The sequence below is a fragment of the Pseudonaja textilis genome, chromosome 3, assembly GCF_049901715.1.
Source record: "Pseudonaja textilis isolate UNSWEBS1 chromosome 3, rPseTex1.2, whole genome shotgun sequence".
NCBI classification, from domain to species: Eukaryota; Metazoa; Chordata; class Lepidosauria; order Squamata; family Elapidae; genus Pseudonaja; species Pseudonaja textilis.
In genome coordinates, this window is record NC_141992.1 from 86,207,696 (window position 1) to 86,233,315 (window position 25,620).

Below are 25,620 nucleotides of genomic sequence, written 5' to 3' on the forward strand. Positions count from 1 at the left end.
AAAATGGCAGAGGGATAAGGAAAGAGGAAAAGGAAGAAGAAAGGAGAATGAGGAGGGAAAGAAAAAGAAGAAAAGGAAGGAAGGGAGGGAGATTATAATGAGAGTGAGGGAGGGTCTCAGGAAAACCCTGCCTTAGCACTTGGACCTGACATGTCTACCCCTGGCCATGTTCCCTGCTCCTCTGAGGTCAAACACAACCTGATGAGGCCCTCAGTGAAATCAAGTTTCACACCCGATTTAAAACTATATATGTATTTAGTCTTCTGTCCCAAATGATGAAAGGAATCCAACCTTATAGTCAAGGAGAAAGACTATTAAGTTAAAAGTGATTATTTTAGTTCAGTTTTTATGGAAAAGACATAACCTCAAATATAAAATATCTCAGCTTTACAATGCAAAACACAGTTAGAAATGTGTAGGAAACTGTTAGAAAGGACAAGGTATCTTTTAAAAAAAAGGAAAACAAATCTTTACAAATTACCTGTCTTACACTGTGAGTCATTAAACAAGTAATTAACCAGTTTATTAATATATTCACATATTTACATAACATTACAAATTAAAGTACTGCCCCAGCTCACTGCATGAGAGCAGGGTCTGACACAGGGAAAATAAATAGGCATTGCAGGGAAATAAAGAAGCAGCAAGGCTCCGGCCTACTAAATCTTTGGTATTTGAAATATAGCAATGATGCAGCATTTCACTTACTCAACACAGGGCATTTAATGAAGACAAGAAAGAGCAGAGTCCTGACCTAAAACTTTGTGCACTTGTGGAGCTCCTCTACGACTGGATTCTCCAGCCCCTTCCCTGAAAATGAAGTTAATGTATGCGGAGGGATTCACACCGGATCAGCCAGACCCAACCCCGTAATCTGTCTCAAAATATTTCAAGCAGCAAAAGACAACCCACCCATCCCCTTCCCTGGGTCACAGCACAAAGAAGAAAGAAAAGCTGAAGAAACGGGTAATTGTGACACCAAGGGACAAGCAAGGGAGGCTAAATTGCTGCCTGCCCTTTATCTGCCACAAAAAAGTCTCGCTAGATTTATGGTGAATACCAAGTGGCATCTCTGTTTGTGTGTGTGTGTGTGTGTGTGTGTGTGTGTGTGTGTGTTTACAGATGTGAATGCAGAAGCTTTGTGAGAAACTATAATGGAAGAGATTGTTTAGATATGGCTCCAGGTATTCAAGTTCCGCCTGAGTTGCAAAAATATTGCCAAACACCAACTTTGTAGCTTTTAAACTATCTTTCAAAATGTTTTGATCAAACAACCCATTTCTCCCAAAAAAATTTACATGAAGTTGATTCTTCCTTGCAAGACATATAAGCCATGATGGAATTCACGATGTCTTTCATTTTGCAAACTAAAGTTAAAACTTTTCTCCATTAAAAAGAGGCAAACCTCCTGATCAAGCAGTTTTTACTTACTTAAGGATTAGCCCAGTAGACAAAAAAGTACCAAGGACATATTCCTAACTAACATTTCAGCACAGCCATTTTATTACATACAATTCTGGAACCAGATATAAAGGTTGTCATTGGTTTCAACAAAATAATGCCTCCAATAAATATTTTTGAACTTCTCAAGACCAAAAACTTTATCTGCTAGCATTAAATTATGAAGATAAAAGTCTGGAGAAGTTGAGACCATTTCTAACCTGTGCACATTCCTTTTCCCCTTTATAACTATTAATTTATCAGTTTGATCGTGGATTTGAATTAATTTACAAGTGCTACATGTCTTTGCAGCTGTTCAATAAGCAATAGGCAACATTTCCATCAGAAGCAAGCATGAAGAAAGGAAGAATCAAACCTGTAATTATCTGATTATTTAAACAGTCCATACAAGCATAGTGGAACATTTTTTTTTTACAATTTATGTATAATGAAATAACTGGTTCATTTAACATTAAGACAAACCTCGGGGTCTGGGAAAGTCAGCCAGAGACTACTGATTATATCAGATCCAAAATCAATTCAAAAGTCCCTTTTCTGAATCAATAGAAGATAAAGGTTTATTGATTTGCACTTCTGATTGAAGTTCTACCCAATGGGCTACCTTTTATAAAGGACATACCAACTTCAGAGGAGTTTCCCTGGAAAATATGAAGATCACCTATGTAGGAATTTGAGTCTTCACAAATTCCAACGTCATTGTATGAACTGCACCCAATATTTGTGAGCTTTTATGAGCTGCTTAGGTATTTTCTGCTTAAGATATTAAGCTACTACTGCTCAATCTATTTTAAGAATACTCTGTGTGTGTGTGTGTGTTTGTGTGTGTGTGTGCGTGTTTTTCAAAACTATGGACTGGAACATAAACACAATCCTTGAAGACTCTGTTTTTGAAAACTATAGAGACCTTCTTAATTTATCCCAAAAGCTTAAAACAATAGAAACCTCAGATGAAATATTATTTGTGGCAATGGCTTTCAACTTAACCAAACTTTGAAACCTGACAAAGTGAGAAAAAGTTTACATCTTTATGAAATCATTCAGCTCAACTACAGAATGGAGCATAGGACATAGTATTATTCACCTGAATTATTTGTTTTCTGTGTAATACAATCATCTCAAGGACCCACAATGCCTTTTGCAAGATCATTTATCCTGTTGATCGACAATCACAGCTTCCCTGAACATTAGTAGAATTTTTAATAATGGTCAAGAGATACAATCAAACTGTTCCCAAAGCTTTCTCTATAAAATTGTAGAAATTCTCTTAAATATACAGATTTTAGGATATCACATGAGCTTGTGTATTAAAACCTAAATTTTTGTATGGAATACCCTATATTAGGCAGCTTTTTCTATTAATTACTTTTTCAAATATAATTGCATAAGTCACAATCCCTTTTTTAAAAACTTGGTTCCATAAAATATCGTAATAAAAGACTCCGATAAGCCAGTTAAAACATCCCTGGATTTAAACACTAAATTTGTTCGTATTCTTTCTCCCCCATTACTATTCCACTAAATGGCATGCAAATCATATTGAATTTATTCTTCGTTCCCCCCAAAAAAAGTGTATTTAGAGATTTAAGAACTGGTGAAGTGTGCGGTTATTGGCAAAGTTAATTAGTGCTGTAAGTTATTTCAGGAGAAATAATATTGACCACATGATTACCGGAATGCTCAAACATATCCCTCTGGAAGAAGTCATAAGTGATAACTGTCACCAGAGATTCCACTTAACAGAAAGGAAGAGCTCATAAACTGCTAACCATACTTAGAATTCACTGTAGATGGAATGAAATGAAGTGTTTTTAAAAGAAGTCTGTTTTGAAATGATTTTCTTTTTTTTCTCCAGGAAGGTGAGGTTAGAGTTTGGGTCCCCAGTGTTGGGAGGTTGTGAAGCAGCTTCTTTGCACCTCTCTGAGTGAGATATTCAAGCTGTCAGCACAAACATCTTCAGGAATTCCAGCGTTGGGGTCTGGAAAATTTCATCAGACAGAAGAGCTGCAGTATCAAATACTTAGCAAGATGAATAATGCTCTGCAGACACTTCAGTGGTGCTTTCATAGGCCCTGAAATTTATGATCGAAAGTACCAACTGGATCTGCCAGTCATTCATCCTCTTCTACATAGGTCGATGGAAACCAGCCCACCTAAATGGGAAAAGAAACATGGTTATCTGATTGGACTTGGTTCTACTTATACCCTCCTTTCAAACAGAACATGATTTAGAAAAGGATAAAAACTACAACAAATTAACTGTTGTGGCAGAACATGTGCTGTTTCTTTGGAGAAATATACACTTAATTATCAATAGGCCTGACAGAAATTCAGATGTGGTTCTCAGCCGACATGCTTGCTGCACCCTTTTCAGAACGGACATGGAAACGTATAGAACTAAATTCTGTTCTGTCTATGACCAACAAGATAGTTTTACCTGTTAAACATACTTTTTTGGCAGCATGAAAGCACAGCTGCAAGCCAACGTTTGTGACCACTATGTTTCTTTCCCCCATTGGCTAGATGAGGAGTAAACATCTGATGAAGTGAGCTGTGTGTCAAAAAAGCTTATGGATTTTAATAATATTTGTTAACTGGAAAATGTGCTCCCAGTCTCCTTTTGATTTTCTACTGAACAACAAAAGAGTTCCTCTTGCTCCAATCCACTCTCCTATAGGAGAGGCAAAAGAGAAGTAACCACTCCCTTGGTGGAGCAACAGCTGAAATCTACGTTTCTCTTTCTGTTAAAGAAACATGTGCAGTTCGTGAGTCAGGTCATCCTGGCTCTCATTCACTGTTGCTAGAAAGAAAGATGTGGTGCATCCTTTCCTCATCCAGCTTTTTGTCCATTTCTGGAACTGAGGACAGATGCTGCAACAACACTGGGATAAAACTCCTCTACTTCTTTAGTTTCCACATTGGGAGGAAGGATTTTTGCATATCACTTTGATGGCTGGCAGATTTAGCAAAAAGTCTGTCATCTGAGATAACCCCTTTCTGGACATCTACACATGCCTCCATTTCGAAGATAACAACATCGTGTCCAAGAATGTGGTTCAGAAATGAAGTGCAAACTATTCTGGGCCTTCCGCAGAAGTTCTGATTCGTTTCTTTTGAAAGGCAAAGGGAAAACATTCTTATGCTATCCTTTTGTTAATTTAAGCACATAATTTATGGTTTGAAGACAGGGGTGGGATTCAGCCGGTTTGGATGAACCGGATGATAAATTTACATCTGGTTCACCAAACTGGTAGTTGAACCAACCAGGTGGCCCTGCTGACCCTGCCCTGCCCCTCCCAGGAGTCTCCATGCAGCTTGTTTGGATGCTGGTCTGTGCAGAGGCTCTGGGAGGGTGAAAAATAGCCCTCCCAGAAATTACAGTAGGCCACGCCCACCATGGCCATGCCCATCCAGCAATCGGGCAGAGAGCCAGTTGTTGGGATTTTTGAATCATGCCTGTTTGAAGACATGAAACTCCTCTGAATTCCATGACTGAAGAAAAAAGTTTTCGAACAGTGTGTGCTACCTGTTTTAACATATGCCAGCAAAACATTGGCGCTAACCTCACAACTGATACAAAAGCTACGTGTGGCACAAATAACCATGGAAAGATACATGCTCGGCACCACAAGACAAGAGCAAAAGACCTGCACCTGGATTAGGGAACAAACGAAAGTACACAATATCATCAAAAGAGTAAAATAAATTAAATGGAAAAGGGTCGAAGCATCCACAAAAGAAACCTAAAACAGGCTGGAGTGATGACATCGGCAATTATTGAGGGTTCAATTGGCAAAAGAAAGCTCAGGACCGTATTGGTTAGAAACATGTGGAAGAGGTCTTCATCCCACAATGGATAGACAATGGCTAAAATGATGATGATAATGATGATGATATTGTAGACACAAACAATTAGACTACCGTAGTTTATAGTTAACCTAAATGTCAGAAAGACAGCAAGTATGTGTCACATTTTCATGGAAAATTATTAGACACTCTTTTCCAATATACTTCATACCATTTACATTACATAAAAATACAGAATCAAGAGGAAGATAGAGAAAGGCTTACCCTTCCATTGACTTCACCTCTCCACCAGCCATTGGCGCTAATTTTTGTGTAAATTTTGACCACATCTCCTTTGAGCAGGGATAATTCACGCATGTCTCTTGCACAGAAATCATAGCGAGCGATGGCTATCCCGAGGACTTTAGGACTCAGCACTGGGGGAAATGCAGGTAGGCAATATTACTTGAAGTTTCATAACCGCACAGAACTGAGTAACATTAGCAACTCTTTTTGTATGCCAGTCTAGTGCAAGTGCAAGCAGAAATGAAGAAATGTGTGGTCTTATGGAATAGCATGAATGAAATTCATTCCATGCAATCGTTTTTTTTTTTCTTACTGCTTGCTGGTTGGATTTATTTAGAAAAAAAAATTCCTAAGATAATTTGCTGAGATGTCTAAAGATCATGAGACCTATTCTTTGCACTTCTAAGGGATTTTGCTTCTTCTCTCTCAGTGTAAAATTGTTTCTCTAAATCAGCTGCTTCTTGATATCAATGAATCATCCAAAGTTGTAGGAAGAGCCAATATAAACAGCAGCATCTTCTTCTTCCCACTTTTTGATTCAAAGATACTGATAAATATGCCTTCTTGAATGTTGACCATTTTACTGAAATTAATGAGGCATATTTCTAAGGGCAAGATATTCTCCAATGATACCTAAATAGAATATTTCTAGAACTAAGAACACTTTTTCCAGGACATAAATGTAAATCTCTGGAGTTTCAATGTGACTAAGAAGTGCATAGAAAAACTACAGAATTTACTGGGGTCAACACCAAACTATTACGGCTTTGGTTCCTCCAGCCCTGATGCGCAGTTCTTTCAAAGTAAGGGACTGCCTCACCTTCAGTTCTCTCCAACTGCTTATTCTTCCCCATCATTGCCCTTTTGGTCACTCAGTATCCTGCTTGCTAGCTGTCTAGCAAGGCAGGATACTGATATTTACTCAATATCCAACCTTATTAGCAGTTCCCAAACCACAGGGCTCATGTGACACGATGGGTCTGACTGAGCCTTCCTGAAACACTGTGAATCTGGGTCTGCAACAAGTTCAAGCTGCAGTGCAGCACGAAGTTGCAGACATACCAGGAAGCTTTGAAAACCCTAGCCTGCCACGTAGAAAGTGCAGTGCAAAGCCACCACTGCCCTGAGAAGGTTCAGCACAACAGTGTGGTATAGTTGCAGCTACCCTAGGAAGCCTCAGCCCAGACTATTAATGGGACACAAAGCCACGGTTGCCCAGCAACCCCAATCCATCCCAACAGCATGGCACGCAGCCACCTAAAAAAGCCCCAACACAACTCAGCAGTGTGACACAAAGCTACAGCCACCCCAACCACATTCGCCCTTGCCACCTTTTCCTTCATCAACCCTAGCTTATCTTCACCATGTTTTGTTCCCTCTGTTGCAAAGGCACGCCCACCCTAGCCCTTTGCAAAAGACTGGCAGGCCACATGAAGTCGTCCTCAACAGATCTTGCGAGGAAACCACTTTCTAGGGTGCCATTTAGGGAAGAAAGCCTCATTTCAGGGGTGGATGGGCTCGACGTGTGACTGCAGGGGCACTGCAACAGCTGTAGCTTCAGGGATTGGTTGTTAAGTTCCTTCATTCAGCGCCACTGTAACTTCAAACAGTTACTGAATGAATGGTTAAGCAAGGACTACCTGCAAGCACCCTAGAAGGAGACCACAGCTGCAATACAAGGATATCTGCAAGAGGGATCTAAAGGCCTGCGGAATGGACATCTACAGCTGGGAAACCTTGACCTCTGATCGTTCAGCTTAGGGGCTAAAGACACAGCATGGCCTTCTTCAATTCAAAGAGAGACTCGTTCGGCAGGCTGAGGCAAAGAGGCAGTCCCAGAACCAGGGAATTCTGGGGGCTGGACGGGAGACAGACTGTATCTGCCCTAAAGTGTGGAAGGGATTGCCACTCTCAAATTAGCCTTTTTAGTCACACTAGATGCTGTTATAGGACCTCTTTTCAGAACACGATACCATAGTCTCTTGAGACTGAAGGATGCCAATGACCTGCAAGAAACTGTTATGAAGAGAAGGTGTACAAAGTATGTTCAAGAGGCCAGGCCAAACCTTCCCATAGAGGAATGGCTAGAGAAAAATAAAAAGGCACACAGCATCATTCATCTCCCTTAGTATCAGTGATGATCAAATTGTGCATATGTGCCATTGTGGAGATGGGGGAAAAAAAATGTGGGATGAGCTATGGAAAATACATTAGACAGCAAATGTCAGCAATAAACTACCAGGTGAAGCTGGTGAAAGTCCATCAGATGAAAGACTACACGAGTCACCTGTATTTTGAGATGGGCAGCAAATAAATTTGATAAACAAACAAACAAACTATAGTGGATGCACTATAGAAGTGGTTAAAGTCCAGCAAGTTTCAGAGATGAAATGACTTGCATACTATAATTTGCAGATTGACAGAGATATAGTCTATGTGTGCATGAGCACACACACACACACACACACACACACACACACACACACGAAGAGAGAGAGTGTGTGCTGCATCAAAACAAAATTCACTAAACCACGGAATATGGATCAAAGGTATCTCTGCTGATTTTAGGGTACAGGGATACACATTTTGAATGGGAGCTACCATGTTCCCAAGTTAGGAATACAAAGCATGTTGAACGTTGAACTCAAATCCTTTCATTGTAGCAAAAATACAACTGTGGAAATGACTATACTTCAGAGACATTAAATTCTACCTCCCGCTTTCGTAAAAAAGCATTAACAATCAGCAATACTTTTTTTCTAAATTCAAAACCAAGGGTTTGTAAAAATGGCAGCTATTATAAAAAAAAAATTACCATTTACGATCACAAATTGCTGCACATGCTTTTGTGTCGTGTAGACTTGTATGGTACAAAAAAGCAGCCTTTCCATAACAGTAACAGATACTGCACTTAGAAAAAAAAATCTTTGCAAACATCAGCGACCAAAATTGAAACGCCTAAGTTGAACTTACACTCTGAAAACAAATTCTGCTTTTTTTTTGGTCGCTACAGAATCTATTGCATAATCCTTCAAAGTAGTTGGTACTACAAATATGCTCAAAAACTCTACAAAAAATATTTTAGGAAAATAGAATGAAGACTAATGGTAGAATCCAATTACTTTTATATTAACTTACATTATGATACATACCGTTCACTATTGGCTAGGCACATTGATTAAACTAACACTTGCACAAACAGTGTTATATGCCGTTGCTTTTTCGCTATGTCGCAATTGTCGCATTATGAGAAATATATTAACAATGACAGGAGAAAAGCAAGAAAAAAAAGAAACGCAGCAAGAATTCACACAGGGCAAAGCAAGAAAAAAATACAGTGATTGCTTAAATCAGGCAAGAGATTGTCACTAATGCTCCAAAATGAACAATATTTGATTTGGTTTGATGTAATCTAATCCAATCCAATCTATCAAACATTCTGCTTTCCATAGCAGCCAGAAAGATGCGTTCTGGAAAGCCAACAAAAGGAGATCAAAGGTTGTGCTCAACATCTGTTCTCTGAGGTACCATTGATTCTATATGTAAAACTTCATTGTTCATGATCTTTCCAGATTCATTTAATTCCAATATAAACAGCTGTTGGTCTGAATAGATCACAAAAATGAAAATACCTCTCTCTTTAAGGGGAGCTCCACATAGTGAAAGCATAGTGAAAGCATATATCTGGTCCTCTGAACTACTCAAAATTTCCGCTACTGGTTCTCCAGAACTGGTCAGAACCTGCTGAATACCACCTCTGCTTCATATCTTGTGGCAGAAAGTTTGTATAAGAAGTTTGTATAAGAAGTTATTGCATAAAAGTTTTTACCTAGTCTGGTTAATGAAATGTCCGGGAGCTAAAGAGCAAGCTTGGAGAACAGCCTCTTGCCAAAACTACAACCCCGAACAACAAATATTCTCAACAATTTCTAAAAGTTATTTTCCTTGATCTGGGTGAATGAGAACAGTCGCCCTGACTTACTATCCTCTCCTATTAGTCTTCAACATGACTTGATGTGGCTTTAGGTTCATGTGTGAAATAAGTAAGTTGTAGTTATCGTCAATTAATCCAGTGTATTGTAAGATTCTTTCCATCATATTGGATCCTAGCTGCCTCTGGTTACAACGAAGAGGATTTGTGCAAACAGGGAACTTCACAAGCAGGTCTGGTCTTTCTGATCACGTTCTAATTTAAACAGCCTCCATTTTCAGTCCTACACATTTAATGCTGGGATTCAGAACTGAGTAAATGATTCATCTACCTAAATATAATGCCGGAGATTTGACACTTCTAATTATTGCAAAAAAACAAAACAAAACCCCAATTCCTATCCTTTTAAGGCACAAATGTCTTTTGGTGGGTGAGACAATGTGAAATGAGTAAAGGAAACACAAATGCATAGAAGATGGAAAAAGTTAACTTACAGACAATGCCCATGCAAAACTGCCGTATATAGAAAGCTATCTTCCCTCTTGTACTTTATCCGAAAATGCTCTGGCAAAATGGCTTTTAGGGATGGGACGAATATTTGAGGGCGCCGAAAATAGAGTAGATCCATTTAAGAATATCAATAGCTATACATAATGTAATCGTTTTGTTTATATTAGTTTTGATTGGCAACGTGGGCACTTTCCCCAATATTCTGAAAACATAACAATCCAGAAATAGGTTTTTGGCATTCCCTGCATAGCTGACAGAACATTTAGATGACCTTCTTGAATGTCAAAGGGCAATATCACATGACAGCCCCAAATCACTCACTTTTTCACGTGCTTTAAACATTCTCCAGCTAGGTCAAAGCAGTTGAGAGTAAATCACTTCCACGGGGCTAGGCTAACATATTTGTAAGCTGCTAGTTGTGTTAAATTAAGTTCTGGGGTTGGGAAATGAATCCGTCCCTTCCCTAGCTTGCACTGCACACAGAAACTGAAATACCAAACTTGTAAAACAAGCAAATGGAGAATAAATAGAAAGCAGTAAAGCAGTACCTGACCAGAAAGGAGTGGAGGAAGGGGGAACAAAGCTGTAGTCTGGCAGAGTTACAAAAGAAAACCCACAGAACAAAGAAGGGTCTTAGAAAAAGAAAAGAAGAAAAAAAAGAGAAGCAAAATGACATTGAATGATCAGTAACAAAAAAGTATTCAGATATTCTTATGACTTGCATCTGTTTTAAGAAGAAACAAACATTTTTTGGCTGTTTTGCAGCTTTTTTAAAAAAACATTTCTTACCTGCTTAAAGGCATAGTTTTTACTCCTTTGCTTTGGCCATTTCGTTCCCCCACTCCCTCCTACAACTTACTAGGAACACTCATTTTGCAAAAAAAAGATGAATTTCCATAAACAAGGATGCAATTCATTTTTGTGCACATGCTTATGCCACCCTGTAAATTGGAGCAGCAATTGTTTTAGGAAGCAACTGCAGCTTGGTCGCCCTGTGTCAGATTAAAGCTTCCGATCTCTAGTCAGCCATGAAGTTCCCTGGGTAACTCTGGATCATCCATAGCAAACTGGGAAGATAACAATGGATTTGCAGAAGACACCTGCATGCCATCTTGAATTCATCTCATTTCAAGGAAATGGGGCATTTATTGGCTTTATTTTGTTTCCATACCCCAGAAAGAGTTGCAAAAAAATGAATGAATAGGTATTTTCAATAATAGTCTTCAGGGCACACCAGCAAAATGCAGGGACTTTCAACTGCTTTTAAGCTCCCAAAACATTTAGAAATAGATATGTAATCCTTCCTAGCACATGGACCATTTAAGGAGCAACAATACTGAGATTGAAAAAAAAAACGTGAGATGTACAAATGCATGTCCTGAATCACTCTGATTTTCTTAACAGTTGCAAAGCAGGGCCCTTAATAAGGGCAACTTGCAAAGCTTTTTCAAAGATCTTAAATACTATTAACTAGTTATTGTATTTTAATATAATACGCAGAAGAGTTGAACAAGTATTAATTTTGTTGTGATAAAGCTAGGGTGCTTCTGACAATCATTTTCTAATTCATCCAAACTGGAAAATCACGGGTATCCATTTTTGAACAAGCGTGGATACTAAACCACACTTTTGAAGTTGACTGTGGTTAACAATGAAAATGGTAGCTGGGAGGTTGAAGCTACACTTAGTCAAAATAATCACCCTGGAATAAATGAGATTTAAGAAGTGCTGTTCATTTCAATGGTTAACCGAAGTACAAACTCAAGTTGATGGGATTAATTCATGAATTAGGAAATTATAGTTAATTCCTGATCTGATTGGGAAGGGAAGAACATTGAAACTGATCATGTAGGCAAAATATTTATTAATATCTCAGCTTATTAAGCAGCTCCACACATAGCCAATAATTACCACATTCAACCATCAATCTTAAATTGCTATTGAGGTAGAATTACAACACCTCCCTGCTGCTTCCGGTTTGGCAGAAAGCAGACTGCCTATCTCTTCCCCAAATTAACAGGCAGTGAGGAACAGAGAAACCCAACATCCATCTTCAATGAGCAACAATTCACTGCTTTCAATACAGAAGCCATCCCCACAGAGTTATTGCACACAAACAAAATTGTGTCTTTTTATCATACAATTAAGCTTTCTCAATCATAGAATGTAACAAAACATTCAGAAGGGATTATTATCTTCTGCCAGTAACACATTTTTTCTTTTAATGTGTTGAAAAAAACTTTTAACAATACAGTACTGTTAAAAATGAAAAGACAGAATAGCTTGAGAGCTAGGGACCAACTCTTTGAAAAGCCACTGAAAATGCCAGAAAAGAATACAAATCAGTTATTAATTAGCTTATATTAGTTCTCATATTATGAAAACTTATAGCTGGAAATTAGTGCTAGGAAATTATTATTAGCTGGAAATTAGTGCTAGAATGATCTATTGTTGAGATGACTTGATGCTAGTTCAAGCTCACAGATTTGTCAGTTCTTGTGAAACAATTGCACATAATTGTGCTGTGGCTTTTGTGTTCATAATTTTCACAGTCTCTCTCCTCTTATTGTTCTTGCAATAATGCTACCTCTTATTGTTCTCTTATATATAAAACTGCAAAGAAAGACAAACTAAAAGAAAGCATTACAACTTCCATAATTATATCCATGTTCATTGTAACAAAACACTTGTAAAGATGTGTAGTTGATCATATGAGTCCCTCCTCATTCTGCAGCCAAGTGTTCATTGTCCCATGGATGGATTTTTCTGATTGTCCCTATTCCACAAACCTCTCCAAAATATGTGACACATATTCTTTCCTGTCAATTGGTTGCTGTTTTTTCTGTTGATTTATACGGGATGAAGACTCACTTGTAATCATTCTATAGATATTAAGCATACCATTTCCCTATTTATTGGCTGTATAAAGAACTGGCCCCATTCAATGACACGGCCTCAGCTTTCTTGCTCCTAAAAATTTCAAAACATCTTCCGGTCTTTAATGGGCACTCAGAAAGGCTCTGAAATTATCCATCTGCTTCTCAGTAATTTAGAAGTGTATTAAAAGGGCATACGTGTGTCTACATAATTTTTAATCTTCTGCCATTATTTTTAGAAATTTCTATTGCTCATAAAATCTCAACTATCCAATTCCAGCACTGTGAAATTTGGCAGCAATCACAATGGCTACAGAATCAAGTGAAGCTAATGAACAGATGCCCAGATGCTCTCAGCAACTTCAAATCAGTTATCAGGACTAGTATTCATGTTGTTTTATAAAATATAAAGGACAGCATGGGTCACCTCTGTTAAACTCCTCACTACAGGTAGTCCTCAACTTACAACAGTTCATTTCGTGGCTGTTCAAAGTTACAATGGAAAAAAAAAGTGACTTACAACCATTTTTCAGAATTACGATCTTTGCAGCCTCCCCACAATCATGTGGTCAAAATTCAGATGCTTGGCAACTGGTTCATATTTATAACTGTTGCAGTGTCTCAGGGTTATGTGATCACTTTTTGAGACCTTCCAACAAGCAAAGTCAATCGAATAGCCAGATTCACTTATCAATCGGATTAGTAATTTATCAACTGCAGTTATTCACTTAACAACTGTGGCAAGAAAGGCCATAAAATAGGGCAAAACTTTTAAAAAGTTTCATTTAACAACAGAAATTTTGTGCTCAATTGTGGTTGTAAATCAAGGATTACCTGTACTGGTTTTTGCAATAAATTACAAAGACATATAGATAGAAATATGTTTGCCTCTGTCCAGTCCAAATTTGGTTACTCTAAAATAAGTCTTATTTAGGAACACCAACAAGCAGAATGGTAGAAGAAATCATTCTGACCTTAAGCTTCTTTAGAAAAACTCTGCATTATAAGACTGTGGTTTTAAACAACAAGAATAATTCATTTAAATGTCAAATTTGAATTACGTGTTTATTAATTCATGTAGCCAAAAGCAGCTTAGCCAATGCAAAATGCCTGTTTACAAATCAATTGCTCACTTACATTTTTAATAGATGTTTGAGCAGCAATTTGATTTAAGGAGAGGCAGTCAGGAAGTCAACTGGACCTGTTCATAAACCTGTCAGCAGATGCTGATTCTGCTTAGCTGCAGAAAAGTCTGGCTAAATGCATTATCATATTGATAGGTTATATGTCAAAAATGCAAAATGGAAGATGCTTTCAACTGAATTTCATTCCTGTGTAATAAAAACAACAACAAATGCTTACAATTGCTGCTTGCTCTGTGGCTCCCTTGATCCGGCGTATTTTCATACTCCTTGTATGGGTACTGAAGAGTCGTATCCAAACTTCGAAAGCCTTCTTTGAGAGACTGGTGTTTGTAATATTCCACAAGTTCCTTCCAGAATAGAAATATTTAGACAGACATTAATAATTATTTGACGACATTTGAAATCAATGTCAAAAGACGATTTCCTTCATGACACAGGGATTAACTGCAGTAAGTATATAATTTGGTAGAAAGAGCACCCCAAAATGTTAAGCAAACAAATTCCACAAAATGTCCCATCTCTATTATGAAACTGCAAGTTTGAGTGGGCCAATTTTGAGTGTTTTGGAAGTGGTCTACTTCAGATTAATGTATTGAAGCTCAGAACTTCACAAGTTGAGGCTTGAGGTCAGTGGTGGGATTCAAATATTTTTTATTGGTGGGCGTGCTCTGTGCACGTGCATGCACTTTGCGTGCATGTGTGTGCCAAATGTGGGTGGGCCCAACAGCAGAGCAGCGGAGAAAACCGGTTCGGTCTCCGTTGCTCATCACTGCTACTGGCTCGCCAAACCGGTCAAATACCACCTCTGCTTGAGGTACTTCCTGTTATGCTCAGAATCACCAATTCTGCTTTGAAAAGGATATTTGGCAAAAAAAAAAAATTAATACTCTAAATGTTTTGAACAAACCCCTAGCAAGTTTTGATTCAGGAGTGAAAGGTGCTGCTTGTTCATACCTGCAGAAATGGACCTTCATTCATATGAGGCTGGCCTTATTATCAAAAAAGCACAACAAAGAATGTTCTTTCTGCACCAACTCAGAAAGCTCAAACTGCCCAAAGAGCTGCTGATACAGTTCTACAGAGGAATTATTGAGTCTGTCATCTGCACCTCTATAACTGTCTGGTTTGGTTCTACAACCCAACAGGACAGATGCAGACTTCAGAGGATAATTAGGACTGCAGAAAAAACAATTACTACCAACCTGCCTTCAATTGAGGACCTGTATACTGCACGAGTCAAAAAGAGGGCTGTGAAAATATTTACAGACCCCTCACATCCCAGACATAAACTGTTTCAACTCCTTCCCTCAAAACAATGCTATAGAGCACTACACACCAGAACAACTAGACACAAGAAGTTTTTTTCCCAAAAGCCATCACTCTGCTAAACAAATAATTCCCTCAACACTGTTCAACTATTTACAAAGTATACACAACTATTACTGTTAATCTTCTCATCACTCCCTATCACCCATCCCCTCCCACTTGTGATTGTAGGACTGTAACTTTGTTGCTTGTATCCTTACGATTTATATTGACTGTTTCCTAGTATGATTGGATTGTTGATTGTACCCTATGACTATCATTAAGTGTTATACGTTATGATTCTTGATTCTTAACAAATGTACCTTTTCTTTATGTATACTGAGAGTATTTACACCAAGACAAATTCCTTGTGTGTCCAATCACACTTGGCCAATAAAATATTCTATTCTATTCTATTCTATTCTATTCTATTCTATTCTATTCTATTCTAATTCTTATCAAAGATGCTGTATGAATTAAACAAGTATTAGCAAGTATCAGCTTTAAACACTTTTTACATTGAAAAAACTGCACATAAAAGTAATTAAATTTTGAATGGATTAAAATGGAATTGTTCTTCCTGTATCCGGTTTTCTACATGTATAGACGTATACACTTCTGTGAATCAATGGCGTCCTTCATTCATGTGGACCATAGTTCCCACCTAAATTTATTACATTACATAATGCTTACATTAATTAGTGTTTGGATTTTCTTATACTTACTGTTGTTTTCCTGGTTATTCATTATAACACCTATAAGAAGTATTTTGCCCATACATGTTTATTAATTGTTTTGTACCAGAAAGAAAATCACTCTGAACTGACTTGCAAAAAAACCCAAATCTACTTGGGAGCAATGGCAACCACTGGGAAAGAGCTAAAAACATGAATAACTGTGTTGAAGCTCATGTTTGACCAGAACAATATTCACTGCAAATTTCTCCAGGACATACAGAATCAAATATCCTTTTCCACATATATTCATCAACTCAAAATATGAAATTAGGTTTTCTGCTTTAACAATGCATGAGCCAAATGCAAGACTCAAAGGAGATGTATGTCAATATTTAGTATTTATCTTCATTCGTTTAGCTACATGGCAAGGATACCTAACCAATCCTGTTGCTTCTTTTCACTGTTATGTAAGCTGATCTGAATACACCATATATGGATCAGAACTAGTAATCCACACATTTTATACTTCATTAATGTTGTGATAATGTGATAATTAACAATGCATGTTGGCTCATGCATCGTTAAACCAGAAAACCTAATTTCACATTTTGAGTACACTTGATTATCCTAGAATGAATGAATGAATGACAATGACAGACCGACAGATGGATATCACTGAAGTTGTAACAAATCATTCAGAAAAGATTGTTTCACAACCCATATTCACAATCAGTCATTTCTGTTCAATTTATTAAAAGTGATGCACACTTCCAGGATTCACATGGCTGCTTTAAAAGCCATCTCCAGCTGTCTCCACAAGCATATATGCATAACCACTTTGAAAGTAGCAATAGTAATAGCATTTAGCATATACAATACTTCCTGGACAGTTTGCAATCCTCAACATATCCCTCCCCCCAAGAAATCTGGGCTCTCATCTTATCAACCTCGGAAGGCTAGAAGGCCGAGTCAACCTTGTGCCTCATCAGGATGAAACTCTAGGCTGCGGGCAGAGTTTGCCTGCAATGCTGTACTTTAACCACTGTATCAAGTAGGGGTTTCATTGATGACAGCTTTTGAAGCAGTGTCTCATTGGGTTGAAGTAATTTAGCTTTTTTTTATTTAAAAAAAAATTCCTTTAAACTCTTCTTTGTGAACACTTTGGATGTACTGTATATTTACATGCAGACCAATTTACTATAATAATAATAAACTCAACTAATATAGCTCGTTTCTCTTAAAGAAATGACCAAACTGTAGTATAAACTGTTGTGAGAGAAAATATGATTAGAAATGTGTATTTTGAGAATATGTTTTAAATCATCTTTAAATCAGTGGCTGTAAGAATGAGCATGTGAAGAAGAAACAGTAACTCCCAACAGACTGAAACGTTTCATTTAGGTTCTTGTTCCTCTATTCTTGATTATTTTTAAATGAACCTGAAGATAGCACAATCAGTACCTTAAAAAGTAGGAAAGAACTTTCAGAAGATAGATGCTTATAAGCAACCATCAAAAACATTCAAAACAGACCTGACAAGCTTACTTCTAATCATTTTTTTAAGTTCCTTATATGGTAATAGCTTAATGAAAATGTATGAACCTGCGGCTAATATAGGCTTTTCCATTTATATTAAAAATTGATTCAAAAGAGAGAAAAAAAGTTATCCCTGGCAAATACGAGAGTGATTAATTGTCACAACTTCATTAAAGCTAAACATTTAGATTTCATGAATTTCAAGTGGCAGATATTCAATGGTCCTTGGGATCAATGGGATTCAATATATTTAGGTTTGGCTGGGTGGCATTTATTGCTTCTAGTTTTGAAGCGCTGGTCTTCTGTTACATGTGAATACATGAAATATATAGCCCTCAAAGGTGTGATAAATCTCCTGCTATTGCTGATCCCATCTCTATGTGGAAAGGCCACAGCCCTTTCCTAACATAATGTTTATGTTCAGGTTTTCCCTTTATTGCTATGTGTGCAACAGTACATTTCTTACTGCAAGATATATTTTCTGCAATCAGTTGGAAAAATACAAAGTAAATGGTGCAAAAGCTCAGATTGATACAATTTCTTGATAGACAAAGCAATAGCAGTGTTTGATACTCGTTTTTCTGATTCAATAACCTGAGAGTAAATTTCAGTGATAAAAGAAACGAGTTTTCCTTGTCAAAGGACTGCATGTTTCATATAACAGTATACACAAATAATGGTCTTGCAAATATTTCTGGATAGATATGTCAGATGTCTCTGAACCAGCCACTATTGCTTCTCTCTATTTGTTTGCTTTTGTATAGTAGAAATCTTTAGAGAAAAGACTGCAGCTACACCACAGCTATCAGATAATGGCATGCCTCTGGCATGGTCCTAGTAAACAGTAGCTGTGGCTTGCCAAGTCAATGGCCTGTGAGAAGACATTCTTTGTATTTCATCAGATGGCATGAGTATCAAGATTGTGAAGCTTTTTAAAATTTATGCAACGTACTTTCAAGAGTTATATCTACATCAGAACATACACAGAGTCTAATGTGTTATCTGAATTATAATGCACATGGCTCAAGGCTTCAGCACACAAAAGAAAATTTGGACCAGATGTCTTCTCTCTGAAACAGATGGGTTTGGAATAGTTTACTGGAACTACATAATAATCATAATCCTAAATTACCTTTTGAAAGTATTTGACTCAGTGCCTCAGTATAAAACTTCAAACCTGCAAAATACTGAGATCTTCAGCTATGAAGCTTACTAAGGGAATCAATGTCTCTTGGCCTAACCTAGCCTGCAGGATTGTCATAAAGGAAAATAAAATAAAATCAATCATCTTGGAAGAAGGTGTGATAAAAATGTAATAAAATAGATTGATATTAATATTATAGCAATTTTCAAACAGCAGTTTTTGTATTTTGCGAAGGCCTCATTCTCTGGTGGAACCAGATAATCTGTTCCTCACCCTTCTGATAGCTGTGTCTGATGTTGCAGGTCTGTGTGTTGGATTATTTTTTCCTGATTTCGTAAAAATTAAAATCACTGGAAGTTATACAGTATCCAAATTAATTAAGTAAGTAAATAGAAATATGTAAAAAGATGATGTTTACTCAAAACAGTAACCTACCCACAGGATTTAGAGAAGTTACAGTACATTCTGGGCTTATTTTAAACCCCCTTCACTTCAATGGCCCTTTATATTTTATATCTATATGTTCCAATGATCTCCAGGAAGACTTTTTCAGAGTAAGCATATACAGGTAAGATTGTAAAACATATTTAGCATTTGCTTAGTCTTTCTACAACGATAATGCAAGTCTTGCACTTTTTAAACAATGAATTATTTTACAAATAACTATACAAATGCTAATTCTTACTCTTCTAACATTCTAATTCAGTTGGAATCAATAGATCTTGGTATAATGAAATTAACTCAGAATAAATGATCATTTAAATGACAACAGGGGAATACCAACACTACAGATAAACGATCTAGAAATAATGCAAGACATATATTTCACAAAACCCCTGAAATCCTTCAAGTAGACTATGTTTCTGGTCCATCTGTTCCTCCCCACCCCCAACTCCAAATGATAATTATCTAAAGAAATCTATACTGACCAACACAGAGATTATGAAATTTTGCAAAAAGATCAAAGCAAAAGCAACTCATTTAATTTGCTGTTTCAAACCACAGCAATTTCTTTCCAAAGTAAAAATATAAGATAACATATTAGTATAAACTGCTATTCATCGCGAATTCATTCACTATAGTCCTGCTAATCAAACATGTTTAAGTCTTGGAAGCTATAATCGCTTGGATAGGCTAAGTTGAGACTAAATCAGTTGACATAAAAATATTATTTATGAAATATAAACATTGCATAATTAGACCATTCTTGAACGATACTTGTGGCTTAGGACTACTTCAAAAAGTTACTGCTAATCTTCCAGTAAACCAAAAGCATACAGGATTCACACTTCCAATCCTTAAGTTTCCATTTCAAATACCAGTAAATAAAAATAAAGTGGGAATAATGTGTACTTCCTTCTTAGCATGAAAGTTATCACAATCTTCATTACTGTAAAACCACAAGCAAATATACAATATCTCTATCAGAGTATTCTCTCTTGCAATTTTAATGTAAATAAGCCAAATGAATTGGAATCTTTTTAATACATGCTAAGTCATGACCCTTTATCTTTCAAACAATAATCAACATTGTCTTTTTTCATATGTATGGCTGCTCAGAGTTTTTGCTGTTGTTGTTTTTGACAACTTTACAAATGTTGGGAGATAGATTCATTTATTAATCACCTATTTCCAATGACAGCAAGTGCAACTGTTGTTATTATGCGTTAAAAACTAATCAGTTCACTGAAAGCCTCAACCCTCAAAGCATTTGCCATGAATAATAATAACTATTTAGTTTTATTTGCTTTTTCTTTCTTTTTTGACAAATCTATCGAACTAGATTTGTCAAAAAAGAAAGAAAGAAAAGGCAAATAAAACTAAATAGTTCTTATTATTATAAGAACAACAGCAAAAGCAAAAGCACTTAGACTTATATACCACTTCACAGTGTTTTACAGCCCTCTCAAAGAGGTTTACAGAGTCAGCCTATTACCCCGCAACAACCTGGATTCTAATTTTACCAATCTTGGAAAGATGGAAGGCTGAGTCAACCTTGAGTCAGTCAGGATTGAGGGAACTGAACTCCTGGCAATGTTGGCCAGTAATACCGCACTCTAACCACTGCGCCAGCACAGGTCTTATAGTAGTAACATTAAGCTAGATATATCAAGTTTAAACATTTAGTAAGATAATGTCCAATTAAAGTATTTTTGGAAACAGGAAAACAAAATAAAAACTTATACTTACCATTAAACTTCTAAATTTCCTATTTTCTGCAATGTGAAAAAAACTTTCTCTTGTGAAAATCTTGATATGCTTCACTTCATTATTGTACCTATAGACAATGAATAACTTATGAATATAAATGTGTTTTCAATCTGGAAAAATCAATAATTACTTGACAACATGCCCAAACTCTCCATGAATAAATTCTTAAGACAAAACACATATCCATGCCAATACACTGCTGACACCTAATTAACAAAAGACATTTATTAGGGTCCAGTTTAACACACCCGCCTACATTCAGATTTAAGAAAAAGCCTCCCAGCAATATCTAATTATTGGATCCCACCAAGCTGATTGCATTCAAATTCATACTGACAAAGATAGCAACAGCTTTTCAAAAAATTATTATTCCTTCGGTGTGATCTCCTTGTTCCCACTCAATTCAAGGGAAAAATTCTGTTTGGCTTCGGTTGATAGCTTGATCAATTCTGAAAAAAAATTCTAGTTAAAATGCAAATAGACCTTTAAATCAGTCTTTACTAGCTATCATAAAATCTTTGTGTTCCAAGTCACAGAACCATTATGGTGTCATTTATCCCAACTGAAAAGTTTACTTTCAGAAGGTAATAAAAACGTTTCACGTTTTCCCCTTTGTGGAGCTGGGCTGGGCATGGCCTGAACATGATGCATTTGGCCTGCAGGGTGCCAGTTTGACACCCCTGCCCTAATCCCTAAATCCTAACCCCCAAACATGGCCACTGAAAGATTGGGTGTAAGAACTTTTATGACTTTGCTCTTCCTTAAGCATAATTTTAAGATTCCAGAGAGCCAGTGTGGTATGGTGGTTAAGGCACTGGGTTAAAAAAAAGTGTATTCTAGTCCTGCACAGAAACACAGGCAGAGAAACCAACTCAGTAACTATGGCCTGGTCACTTTCTCAAAGCTGTAGGAAGAAGCAACCAAAGGCAAACTACTTCCAAAAATCCTACCAAGAAAACTTCAATTTGCTCCATGTATCTGCCAGGAGTCAAGACTTTGTTGAAGGGAAGGTAGAGCAGCAACAACTTCAGAATAACAAAATAATAGAATAATAGTGGTTAGGGATACTAATTTTCAAAGAAGTTCAGCAGGGAAGCAGAGCAGAGATGGTATTCAGCAGGTTCTGTCCAGTTCGGGAGAACCGCTAGTGGAAATTTTGAGTAGTTCGGAGAACTGGCAAATACCACCTCTGACTGGCTCTGCCCCTATCTATTCTCTGCCTCACGAATCCCAGCTGATCAGCTGGGTCTTCTTTTGTTGCCCTGCACAGGAGAACAGAGTTGAAAAGCAAGTTAGTGGGGTGGGGAGGGAATGGAATTTTGCAGTAACCTTCCCCCAGGAGTTGGGAGGGAATGGAGATTTTGCAGTGTCCTTCCCCTGCCATGCCCACCAAGCCACGGACACCAAGCCATGCCCACAGAACCGGTAGTAAAAACTTTTGAATCCTACCACTGAAGCAAAGGCAAAACTACCCATTTCAACCCCATCAAGGTTTCTGTAATATTTTTTAACAAATGAATGTAACTAGCATAACCTTATTTTAAAAATCCTTATTGAATATTGACCTATCAATTGCATGAACAATATAAAGAAACACATAATTCACTTACTTAATGCTAATGGCATATTCTCCTGATTCTTTAGTCCTATACCGCACTAAGTAAGTGCTGTTTACCCGGTTAATAAGTTCTGCTTCTGCTTGTAATCTTTCCATTTTTCCGGCATACCTGAAATACAGTGAATTTTATTTTATTATATTTTCTGTATTTTGTTTTGCAGTTCCAAACTCAAATGTAATCTTTCGATTAGGCCACGTTTGGTGGCGAGAATCATATGCCGCTATCATGGGCAGATATGCCCAGAATAGAATGGGTATCTCATAAGCAAAAAAAAATATCAATCTCCCATTTTGCTGGCTATGGCATTCACAGTAATACAGTTCAGCATCACTAACTATACTTCTTGACCTGCAGATACATTCAACCAATTGCAAAATACAGAAATTCTGTGAGAGCCACAGAATGTAATCTGTGCATGGAACTCTTTTTTTTTGCCAATTTGAAGACACTGGTATTTAGTTTCCATGATGAGAATGGTGTTCTGATATTTGTACAACTGAAATGTTACATTGCTGTATTCTTTTGTATGAACAAAACCTTAGTCTACCTTAAATTCCACAAGGCATATCGCAGTGATAACTGATTAATGGCTTGTGAGGTGCTTTTTGAGTCTTCTTCCTATCAGTCTCCTATGAGTACGAACAATTTTTCTAGCTTTCTCTTTCTAATCAATGTACCCAAAACAATGACACCATTGTACCAGAATTACCTGTTCCTCAAAAATTAAATTAATTTAATTCAATTCAATTTAAGTCTTTGGGAGCGTAAATGAATCCCGCATCTGGAAAGCACAGGAAATGTCAACAGATCTTGACAAAATATTACATTATGTGCTGGCATGCATCACGTATCCATATTTTATTCTCATCACTGTGGTCAGCCCTGTTGAAGCTCTCAAAAAAAAATCAGGCAATTCAAGGGGATACAGTTTCTTAGGAAAATAATGTAAATTGTATGTACGGGTCCAACGGTATGTGATTGTTTCTTGCACTCCTCAATTAGAAACTGGTATCAAGGACATCGCTATGAAAGGACTATTCTTCAGGATAAGGGAATGGCTGGAATTGCTAGACTTGAATTTGGGAGGATAGAGATCATGACTGGGTGAAAACTCATTCAAATGCAAAGTTGGTAGGCTTTGAAGGAGTAGCCAGAGCTTCTTATATCATTTCCCAGAGATACAAAATTGGTTGCAAACCAGATTTATCCATGCAAAAATACAGTTATGCAGTATATACACTCAATTATTTTTGCTTATATTACAACTAGATGCATTCCATAGAAGATCAGAAAGGTTAAACCACAACAAATTAGATTTCTATTAATATCATTTTTCTCTCAAGCTATTTATTTGAATTCCTAGCTCTGCCCAAAATAAAAACATAACAATTTATAGCTACCTACCATGGCTGAGAAGAATAGTCTACTGGTTTAGGGACCTAAAATAACGATAAACATATTAAAACAAATACAATTGAATGTAATAAAATGAATTGCAAAAAAATCAATACAATAAAATACCATTAAATATGTAAAAGAATAAATGTACATCTCAATGATTTTTACCCATTGTCAGAAAATGATTAAATTAGATACTCTGCATTATGGGCTGTTGGTCTGCGCTCAGAGCTTGGCAGCCAATCAAATGGTCCAAAGTCAGACCATGACTCAGAAGTAGCTAAACAAACAACATCCACTCTCATTTGCATCACATAAAAAGATGTTTAAAGACCACTGCTCTGTCAGAGGAGCACAATTCAAAGCGCGCTGATAATGTCTCCTCAAATGGTGATGAAATGTTTGCAACCAAATTGCCAAGCTTGGAGTCAAACCAACAAACCAACTCCCAACCTGATCTACTTATATTCAAATACATTTCAACTTTGCATTATTTGTGGCACTGTTGCTCAATATTTCAGTTTATACAATCAAGTTTTTAAAAATTATGTTTAGGTGACATGATGCAATTCTAGCTACATCAGTTAATATAAAGATTTATTATAGAAGTTTTCTTACTTAGATTTAAATTAAATTCACCACCAAATGCCCATATACTAAAATTTGTACCAAAGTAAATTAAGCATCCAAGCAAAAGAGCAAGATTTTATAGCAAATTTAAGTTTACACACCAAATACAGGATCACCTGTCTACTATTTTCTTTTCAGATATACTGATTTTTCATTCTATAGTGTTACAGACAGAATCAAGCAAAGCAGGAATAATAAAATATATATTTTCCACATCTACAGAGAACAAGAGGGCAAGAAAAATATTGCTGCTGTTTTCAAAAGCAGTCATATACCTTTTTTAATGCCTATTTTCAATCTAAATATTTACTGTATGTGCATAAGAAGTTCATCAACTAGATTTTACATTTCAAAGAGATGAACTAAAAAAAGTACAATTAAGCACATTTGGGCCCTATCAAGGCTAGTTATTAAACAATTACATTGTGTATTATTATTTCATTGAACAAATCAATATTTTATTATTGCTTCGATTATCCTCTTATTTTTAAACATTTATCTTTTCATGCAACATCACTGCATTTTTCAAGATATACTATATATTAATTGCAATTTTTCCAGGGATTTTAGTTTATATGGTTCTATACTTTATGATGATAATTTTATTATTCTATTATTCCAGACAATAATTTAACTATTTTATATTAAATTGTATAATGCCTTATTTGGCCAGAATTTTATAGCCAAAATTCTTTAATGAAAACAATTTTATGTATATTCTTATATAATTTTATACGTTGTTTTATTTAGTTGACTTCTAAGCCATATGGATAGTTAAAAGTGACTATTTTCCCCTAGATAATTGTTTTTCTTATCAGTAACCAAAACAAACCTGACTGACTGACCAAACTTTTATCTTTCCCAATTCACAGGTGCTTGAAAAACAGAACTATTTAATGATAACTCTACCAGATACAGGTAATCCTCAACTTATAACCATTCATTTAGTGACTGTTCAAAGTTGCAACAGCACTGAAAACAGTGACTTATGACCATTTTTCACACGATCATTGCAGTATCCCCAGGATCACATGATCAAAATTGGTATGTTGGCAACTGATTCATATTTACGATGGTTGCAGTGTCCC

At 36.6% G+C, this 25,620-nt stretch overlaps 1 protein-coding gene across 4 annotated transcripts in view; it reads right to left on the reverse strand.

Annotated features, from left to right (window-relative positions):
- Positions 1–498: 498 nt before the first annotated feature.
- The window catches only part of VAV3 (vav guanine nucleotide exchange factor 3), a 181,062-nt gene continuing 155,940 nt past the window's right edge, over positions 499–25,620 (reverse strand). For 2 of the 4 annotated variants that reach the window (XM_087930284.1, XM_087930283.1), the window contains 7 exons: positions 23,909–23,943; positions 22,496–22,612; positions 20,865–20,952; positions 14,230–14,359; positions 10,540–10,623; positions 5,530–5,681; positions 499–3,611 (listed from right to left, as the gene is read on the reverse strand). In XM_087930284.1, coding sequence (XP_087786410.1) covers positions 3,570–3,611; positions 5,530–5,681; positions 10,540–10,623; positions 14,230–14,359; positions 20,865–20,952; positions 22,496–22,612; positions 23,909–23,943 — 648 coding nt within the window. In that variant the 3' untranslated portion in view covers positions 499–3,569. The remainder of the gene's footprint in view (positions 3,612–5,529; positions 5,682–10,539; positions 10,624–14,229; positions 14,360–20,864; positions 20,953–22,495; positions 22,613–23,908; positions 23,944–25,620) is intronic. The other 2 variants (XM_026700429.2, XM_087930281.1) reach the window with 2 other exon arrangements.